The following is a 9,953-nucleotide window of genomic DNA, read 5'->3' as shown; positions in this document are numbered from 1 at the left end:
ATTTAGAAAACTCAAAATTAGTTCGATAAGTTTATCCAAAACCTATTGTTTTTATTTTCGAAAACCTAAAATTGGTTCGATTAGGTTCCATCGATTTTAAAGCTTTTTTGACACTCTAGCAGGCAGTCCTCAAAATTATTTCATTAAGGATACAATGAAAAACTTGAAGTTAAATTATTTTTAAATATATAAAATATAATATTCTTTTTCGAGACTAACTAATACGAAAATAGTATCATATAAAATAAAATGATGGAGTAATACATATGTTGCTAGAAATAATTGTACTAAGTGAATTAATCAAGGTGCACACTATTTATCCACACTATTTTAAAGAACGAAAACCCTAGATTTTATATTGAAAATAATTATAATTTAATATTTCTCTAATACTTAGAATTTTAAAATCAACTAACATTTGCTTATTAAGTTTTTTCTTATTTGAACTGTGTAAGAAGTTCTTAATTATGTACTTTGAATAAATATATGAATGATTGAGCATATAATAAATGGACATTGGCCTAATTAAACCCTTAAAGCTAACTCATGAGGTGAATTTATCGAAGCTATTTAGAGAGATCACCCATCCAGTAAACGACCATGTGGGACTCTCTTCAATACCTATAATACGGGAGCTCTTGATGAGCCCTGCTTTGATACCATAATAAAAAAATTTGTTTGGGCTTAGCTCAACCTCAAAAATTAGCTCATGAGGTGAGAATAATCTAAAACCATATAAAGAAATGGGCAATTTAAGCCTAATTTATGGGGCACATGAACTCACGGCCTTTCTGCCAAATTAGATATCTTATGTATATATTTTTTAAAATTGATCTAATATTATATGCTGGCACCTATGCTGCAAAGATACTAAATAATGCACTTGGTTGAATATTGAGTTATTTATCTAGAGGAGTAGAGATTAATTCCTATTTAGTAATTTTTTCTCCTTTCTTTATTGGTGCATCAATGTTATAGAAACCCTAGATCCGCAATAAAGAGACCTCCATTATTTATATTTTTTCCATATGACTCAACATCATACGTATACATTAACGCTATAATGCCCGATTACCTCATTAAAGCATGATAATTTGTTTGTTGCTTTATGTCAATTAATATTTGAATCGATTAATTAGCTTGAGAAATCATTTTTATAGTTCTTTTAAGTTTTTTATCCTTTTACAAGTCATTAGTGTTGCATCTAGGTAGCCGCATGTCATTATTATCCCTTTATTCTACTAACAATATAAACCTATCCAAATCAAACGGTAATTGATTATTTTAGGCTCAAAGTTAACGGCAAATTAGATGATGATATTTATATATGAAATAAGCAATTCATCACCATATTAAATTAAAATCTAGATTTACTAGCCATAATATGGCATCAAAGGACGTTCCTGGGGCAACATTTTTTTTTTTTTTTGAGTTAGTAAAATATGATATATCGAGATTAATAATTTTGAGCACTTGCACTTTTTTTATTATAACACAAATTGTAATAATATTATTTTTTTTGCTAAAAGTTTGTATTCGATGATACGGATACATTCCCAACGTGCCTACTTGTGAGATAAGTCTTTTTAAAAAAGAAGGAAAAAGAAAAAAAGATGTAAGGTCTAATTTACCTTTTTTGTAGTCCCATCTACTATTTTTTTATTATTTTTCCTTTTGGTTGGCGGTGGCTTTAGCCTTTGGTGACAGAAATAGGCACTACCATAATTTGAAAGCTCACGTTTTTGTTTCATGGTCAGCAATTGTCACCTACTAATTATATTCAACAATTATATTATTGTTTGAATATTCATTTATCCAGCTCAGGAACTTTCTTTGTACATAATAATATTGGTGGATCACTTTTTTATTTTAATTTTATTTTACATAAAGAACAAACAAACCCAACAAAGGTTCTTTCTTTGTTCAAACCCTAGACTTTCACCAATCTTGAAAACTTGCAAGATCGAATCTTTTTTATTTTTTGCTGCCAATAATTCAAAAGGGGTTTCTCCAAATTGAATATCTGAGGTGGGTTTTGATTTATTTTCCCAAAAAATCAGTACTTTTTGTGTTTATTGGTTTAATTTATCTGAAAAATCAATATTTTGGAATGCTGCAAGTCTTCTTTAATTTTTGCTGCCAAGAATTGAAAAGGGGTTTTTGCTAATTGAATATCTGAGGTGGGTTTTGATTTATTTTCCCAAATATTAGTACTTTTTTGTTTTTCTGTTGGTTTGATTTATCTGAAAACCAAGATTTGAAATGCTGTAATTTGATTTCGTGTGTCATAGTTTAAAGATCATATCTTTTGCTAGTTACTTTATATGGGTTTGTCTGATTTATTTCAATTAGCATTTTTTTCTATTTTTGCGTGTGGTTTGGTTTTATAGTATATGACCAATAAGGATGTCTTGGGCTAAGCTTTTACGCTGTGGCGGAGCCAGGAATTTATATAAGGGAATTCCAAAGTAGCAATCTTTGAACCCCTTTTGCCACTTCACTAGAATTTTCTCTTATGTAAAGGGGATTCAGCAGCTTATATATAATCCAAAACATTCATTTTTGCCCAATTTGCACAATATAATTTCTCAATGAAGGGGATTGGTTCCCTTTCTTCAACCTAGATATGCCACTGGTTTTATGTTTTAGCTAGTTGTATGTAAACTTGTAGAGTTTGTTGTATTGCAATGAACTAGGCCGAAAAAGAAACGAATGAATATAGAGGATTTGTATTGACCAACATAACTAGTTTGAGGCATTCTTGTTGTTGCTGTCATTATTTGTATGTAACTTGTACTAGTTGATGTCGTTGCAGGTAATTAAGAACTACCCGATTGAGGGGTTGAGGTTGCATTGTAGGGAGACTTCTTTATGCTTGGAAAAGACAGTAAAGAATATTACTAAAAATGATTTCGAGATCGTATACCAATCTTTTAGATTTGGCTTCTGGGAATTTTCCGACAATGGGAAGAGAGAGGGAGCGGAGACGGATGCCACGGGTAATGACAGTGCCCGGGAGTATTTGTGAGCTGGATGATGACCAGGCTAATAGTGTTTCATCTGAGAATCCGTCTTCGCTGGCCGGTGATCGGATGATTATAGTGGCGAATCTGTTGCCACTGAAAGCAAAAAGGAGACCAGACAATAAAGGATGGAGCTTTAGTTGGAATGAGGACTCCTTACTTTTGAGACTTAAGGATGGATTACCTGAAGACATGGAAGTGCTATATGTTGGGTCGTTATGTGTTGATGTTGACCCGATTGAACAGGATGACGTTTCTAATTATCTGTTGGATAAGTTTAGATGTGTTCCAGCATTTCTTCCTCCAAATATTGTGGAGAAATATTACGAGGGCTTCTGTAAGAGGCATTTGTGGCCACTGTTTCATTACATGTTGCCGTTCTCACCTGACCATGGAGGCCGCTTTGATCGCTCTATGTGGGAAGCATATGTTTCTGCCAACAAGTTGTTTTCACAAAAAGTAGTTGAGGTTCTTAATCCTGAGGATGACTTTGTTTGGATTCATGATTATCATTTGATGGTGTTGCCTACGTTCTTGAGGAGGCGGTTCAATCGTTTGAGAATGGGGTTTTTCCTTCACAGTCCATTTCCTTCATCTGAGATTTACAGGACACTTCCTGTTAGAGAGGAAATACTCAAGGCTTTGCTCTGTGCTGACATTGTTGGATTCCACACTTTTGACTACGCGAGACACTTCCTCTCTTGTTGCAGTCGGATGTTGGGTTTAGAGTATCAGTCTAAAAGAGGTTATATAGGGTTAGAATACTATGGACGGACAGTAGGCATCAAGATTATGCCCGTCGGGATACATATGGGTCATATTGAGTCCATGAAGAAACTTGCAGCGAAAGAGTTGATGCTTAAGGCGCTAAAGCAGCAATTTGAAGGGAAAACTGTGTTGCTTGGTGCCGATGACCTGGATATTTTCAAAGGTATAAACTTAAAGCTTCTAGCTATGGAACAGATGCTCAAACAGCACCCCAAGTGGCAAGGGCAGGCTGTGTTGGTCCAGATTGCAAATCCTACGAGGGGTAAAGGAGTAGATTTTGAGGAAATACAGGCTGAGATATCGGAAAGCTGTAAGAGAATCAATAAGCAATTCGGCAAGCCTGGATATGAGCCTATAGTTTATATTGATAGGCCCGTGTCAAGCAGTGAACGCATGGCATATTACAGTATTGCAGAATGTGTTGTTGTCACGGCTGTGAGGGACGGGATGAACCTAACTCCGTATGAGTACATTGCTTGTCGACAAGGAATGTCTGGCTCAGAAGCAGATTCAGATGTAGATGAACCTAAGAAGAGCATGTTAGTTGTATCTGAATTCATTGGGTGTTCACCTTCACTGAGTGGGGCCATTCGAGTCAACCCGTGGAATGTTGAAGCAACTGCCGAGGCAATGAATGAGGCTATATCTATGGCTGAACCAGAGAAGCAGCTACGACATGAAAAGCATTATCGTTACGTTAGCACCCACGATGTTGCTTATTGGGCAAGAAGCTTCTTGCAAGATATGGAGAGGACTTGTATGGATCACTTTAGAAAAAGATGCTACGGCATTGGTTTGGGCTTTGGGTTCAGAGTTGTGGCCCTTGACCCTAACTTTAGAAAGCTTTCAATTGATGATATTGAGTCAGCTTATATTAAGTCTAAGAGCAGGGCCATATTCCTCGACTATGACGGAACTATGATGCCTCAGAATTCTCTCATTAAGTCTCCAAGTCCTGAAGTTATCTCAATCCTGAATAAAATTTGTGGTGATCCGAACAATACTGTCTTTATCGTTAGTGGAAGGGGAAGGGACAGCCTGAGCAAATGGTTTTCTCCTTGTAGGAAACTCGGTCTTGCAGCAGAACATGGCTATTTTGTGAGGTGTGTTTTTGTTCTCTTTCCTTTTACAATATATGTTCTGTTGTGAGGAGCATTTAATGAATCTTTCTATCTTAAAAGCTATATCTTTCCATCCCGCATTTAAAGTTAACTCAGGGATTATTATGACCAATCTCCCTTCTCCCAAGAGTGACAGAATACTCCTGTATCTTCTGATCTTTCGAGGCTTATTTGAGAACAGTGCAAATCCATTCCTTAATCATTTTGCTCAAAGTAGAATGTATCATCATATTACGACTTCTCTCCACCTAGTCATGCCATGTGTCTTTGTTGGATGTCCACCTAGTAATGTCAAAAGATTTGAAGCTTGCTTGAAATAAATTCTGGTTTCCTCCATGAAAAGCTATCACAACTACCCGCTTGAGTAGATGGGAAAAGAAATGATGACTAAGCAGTGATCACAGTGGGTGAAAACTGAGGTAAGGAAGAGGATAGAGTAATTCTGGTGGAAAATCATGCCGGAATAGGTTGTTCCACTGTCCTAGGAAGTAGGAAAGAGAACTATCCCGGGAAGAGTGCCTGGGAGCATTTTTTGGTGTAAAACAATATTCTTGAGCATTTTCATGATATTATTCCACTCCTTTCTCATTGCTTTTACGCTATCCTTAGGACACTCCCATTCATCATTATAGCATTGATCTAATTCTTACCATTCGTATACTTACTGAATTTTTTTGATAATGAACATTTATTTTTAAATTAAAAATATATAACTGTATGGGGTTGAGAGTGCTCACTTGGTGAGCTCCTTGCCTTCCACAGTTGAGATGGAGGGTTCAAACCCTATCAGTAGTATTCCCCTTTCCCCCCTGCCCCTCCCCTGATGTAATAAAAATTTTGAAAAACAAAAACAAGCATATATAACTGTGTAATCACTACTTGTGAAACCAAGCACTACACATGGAATTGCCTAGTAATTACGTTATGACAAACAAACATGCCTTTGTAATTTCTAAGCTTTGTAGTTACTAGATCGGTTAATTACTAGGGCCAGCCTCATATCGTAAGGATCTACTGGAAATTTGCGAGGGATGTTGCATAGAATGATATTTTCGTCTCTAGAACATCCTAAAAGGGAAAATTTAACATAAACTGGGAAGGGAGAACATTTTAGAACTCCAACAAAATGCTAGCTTTAGTTTTTTCCATAATGATTTTCTTGATAAGATAAGATAAATTTCATCAAAAGAGTACCAAGGAGGTACTACAAAGATACAAAATTAGACCTTAGCTGTTACAATTATATCACCAGAAGTCCAGAACATCCGGAAAATCAAGATACTGAAATAAGTTCACTATCATATTTCTCCTGCACCAAAAGCATAAATTCACAAAAGAAATATGATTCATTTGGTCTTCAAAACATCTCTTATTTCTTTCCAATCAATATATTTAACTGAGGAAGCTAACTATATGAGTATATGGTCTAAATTATAAACATTGCTCATTTGACACCAGAACGCCTAATGCTGAAATACATCTGGACATAAGGTTACTTTTGTCTTCCTCTTTGCTCTACATAACTATGAGAATCCTTTTCTCTCCAAATTTTCCACCAAAATGCCGGCCAACACTTTTTTCCTTTTCTGTTGCTTCTCCTTGTTAATTCCTTTCCTTATCCCACTGTAGAATAACTCCTTAGCTGACACTGAGTCTACCTTACCCAGTGGCGGAACCAAAAATTTATACAAGGGGAGTCAAACAAATTCTAGGGTGTCACAATTGGAATTTAAACCTATGACCTAAAGCAATTTTGAAACCCCTTTACATATTTGAAGTTTTCTTCATGTCAAGGGGATTCAATAGCTCATATGTAACAAAAGAAGATCATTTTTACTCTATTCGAACATTGTAATTTTAAGCCGAACCCCCTTGACAGTACCTAGTTCCGCCACTGACCTTACCTGGAAAATGTTCGAAGTAGCTGCCAAAGCTGTGATGCCCTTTGAAGCTGTAAAAGCAGGTGGTGATGTCCTCTTCTCACTTATAATATCTGTTACAAAAAATCAATCCCCTCTTTTGCAGAGTGCCTCGACTCAGAGCAGCCTCATGAGCCAAAATTCAATTGATCTGCTACTTTAGGTGGAGCTTTGCTTCTCCATATCCTCTAGCGCCATTATCGTCCCAGTAGTAGTGGCAGTGAGGGATTTATAACACGAATAAGCGGAGAAAATATCATTCTGTGGGAGGGTCCAAATTAGTCTATCAGGTTCAGGTCCAACGTCCAGTGTCTGCATAACTTCCCGTCCCTGTAATAGTTGAGTGAAACTTTAGATCTCTTAACCATTTCAATTCTTCCTCAGTTTAATCTACTAACACTGTCGTATTCTGCATTGAGCTATTGATGCCTCTGCAATCTGTGCTATGCTTAAAATGTCAAGAAACAGTTTTGATAGGGGAATGGACTTGCCACGGATCTTGTCAAGATAGGATTCAGGTTCTCATACTAATATGTAGTTGATGAAATGTGTATTTTTGTTTTTCATGTTTCTTTCTAAAATATGCTCCCTCTCCCAATTTATGTGGCAATGTTTGACCGGACACGAAGTTTAAGAAAAAAATAAAGACTTTTGAAACTTGTGTTCTAAAATAGGGTAGACTTTTGTGCGACTAAGTTTAATTGTTTCTAAATTAGGAAGCATGATATTCTTTCTAGGACAGACTAAAAAGGGAAGTATCCCACATTAATTGGGACCGAGGAGGTAACTTTTTTTTCCAGAATTAATGGTGGAAGACTATATTGTTAAGAAATTTGTACTTTCAGGGTCTTAGAAATTAGGAATTAGGTTGGGTTCAACAGTCAAAATATAGTTGGCAAAAGGTTCAATTCTGTTCAGCTTAACCATCTAGATTGCCCCCTTCTATTCTTGTTGTCTTGTGATTTGCATTTGATAAAGCATTTGAAATGTTGTTACTGGAAAAAAGTATTTGAAATTAATATTTTTATTTCTTTTGATAAAGAAAGCATTTGAAATTATTGTTGAGATACCTCTCTCTCCTTTTTGTAGTTTGGTAAGTGGACCACATGAATTCACCCTAGCTCCTCATTTGTTTCGTTGAGCTCAAGCTTGTCTTCTTTGACTTTGCTGATGTTTATCTTGTGATGTGACAGATGGTCACAAGATCTGGAATGGCAAACATGCAGTCAGAACTCTGATTTTGGTTGGATGCATCTTGCCGAACCAGTAATGCAATCCTATACAGATTCTACAGATGGATCTTGCATTGAAAAAAAGGAAAGTGCTATAGTGTGGCAGTATCGTGATGCGGATACCGGCTTTGGGTTTTCTCAGGCAAAGGAGATGCTTGATCATCTAGAGAGTGTTTTAGCAAATGAACCTGTTGCTGTCAAAAGTGGGCAGTTCATTGTGGAAGTCAAACCTCAGGTATGTATACTTTTCCCAACTACCAAATTGGTTGTTTCATTCTAACTATTGATGATGTTTGACTTCTCCATCTTTGGTAGATTGCAGTCGCTTAAATGTTGTTCCTAACACATGGTCTGAATATATTTACTTCTCTTTTTCCATTCTAGGGTGTCACCAAAGGTTTAGTTGCAGAAAAAATCTTCACATCGTTGGCAGAGAAAGGGAAAATGGCAGATTTTGTGCTTTGCATTGGTGATGATCGATCTGATGAGGATATGTTTGAGATCATCGGTGATGCTTTATCCAGAAATATTCTTTCTTATGATACCAAAGTATTTGCCTGCACAGTGGGACAAAAACCAAGCAAAGCTAAATATTATTTGGATGACACTTCAGAGGTTAGACTTATGCTAGAGTCTCTTGCTGAAGCAACTCTTACTCCAGCGACTTCTGATGAAGAAGCTGACAACTCGGATTGAACGTAAGCTGATAATAGCCTTGGTTTTGTTTGGTTTCCTTCTTACTGCATATATACATATTCCAGGTTGGGCCAGTGACTTTTGTCTCTTTCATAGTTAGCTTTAGGTTTAAGAAACTGGAATTACAAATTCCGCTCATCATTCTTTCCTTTTGACATTGATCCATTCTTTTACCCCTTGCCTGGAATTATCTTGTGTGATAAGTGGAGTACTGAAGTTAGAAACTGCCAAAATTCTCGAGTCCAATGAACATTTAGGGACCCATTAGAAGGAAGGAAACGAGGCACAGATGAGAGGCATGGTATCAACTATTTTACAAAATAGGCAGCGAATTTTGCTGAACTGAAACTTTTGACCACTCCTGAATTATGCTGGAACGAATAAAGAGCTGACGTTTATTGCGGTGGATAAGCTTATTTTGAAGGTTGTCTTGTGACTGCTTGACATCAAAGAAATACATTTGGGTTTATGTAAGATTTCAGGTTAGACAAGAATTGTGTTGATGGACATGGAATCTGTTGTGGTAAATAAGCATCAACATGTGGATTGAGGCGATGGTATTTTGGCGATCTTATTGTACAGACTCTTAGGTGATGAAAGGGATGTATTATCTCGATTTCTTTTTTGGTTCATTTGGAAAGTATTGTGTGGATACAGGTAATGCAATAATATTTCCTATAAATTGGTAAACCTTCTGGTGTTTTACTAATGATAAAACTCACTTTCTGGTGTCAAGCATTCATTTTGTTATAACTTGGTGAGTACTGATTATCTCCATCTCATTTTTCTGTTTGTCTGTTCTTTTTCCCTTTCCCTTTTTGGACCATATTGTAAAATACAATGCTGTGATTTGTAATTTTGTACTAAATTAAAACAAAAAACCCAGTGTAGGGTATGCGGACCTTATCCCTATCTAGTAGGTTGAGAGGATGTTTCCGATAGACTTAAATGTACTAAAGCATGCAAGTCAAATGAACGTTACTAACCATCTATGAATGTTGTGAACATCAATTCCCCAAAAGATAAAACTCTTGCTAGTATTGTCACTTCATAGCAGAGTTATGGAGAATCTGATCTGAGACAAGTGAATACTGGTTTTAGAAGAATGTCCAAAGCACATGGAATGATACAACTCCCTATTCCTGGAAAAAAATAGTACCACCGAGGATCCACTAGTTTAATTATCGAATGAAA

General features: G+C 36.2%; 1 protein-coding gene across 2 annotated transcripts; it reads left to right on the top strand.

Moving 5' to 3' along the window:
• The first annotated feature begins 1,679 nt into the window (after positions 1-1,679).
• Positions 1,680-9,494, top strand: LOC107825525 (putative alpha,alpha-trehalose-phosphate synthase [UDP-forming] 7). 2 transcript variants are annotated; one of them, XM_075227116.1, is made up of 4 exons: positions 1,680-2,028; positions 2,816-4,894; positions 8,025-8,298; positions 8,448-9,494. In XM_075227116.1, the coding sequence occupies exons 2-4, from the start codon at positions 2,907-2,909 to the stop codon at positions 8,757-8,759; spliced, it is 2,574 nt and encodes an 857-aa protein (XP_075083217.1). In that variant the 5' UTR covers positions 1,680-2,028; positions 2,816-2,906; the 3' UTR covers positions 8,760-9,494. The 2 variants fall into 2 exon arrangements, with proteins under 2 accessions (XP_075083217.1, XP_075083218.1); XM_075227117.1 differs by having other exon boundaries at positions 1,838-2,180.
• Positions 9,495-9,953: the final 459 nt, after the last annotated feature.

This window comes from Nicotiana tabacum, chromosome 12, assembly GCF_000715075.1.
Source record: "Nicotiana tabacum cultivar K326 chromosome 12, ASM71507v2, whole genome shotgun sequence".
Classification (NCBI taxonomy): domain Eukaryota; kingdom Viridiplantae; phylum Streptophyta; class Magnoliopsida; order Solanales; family Solanaceae; genus Nicotiana; species Nicotiana tabacum.
Note: the sequence above shows the minus strand (reverse complement) of the source record. Positions and strands in the feature narration are given on the sequence as shown.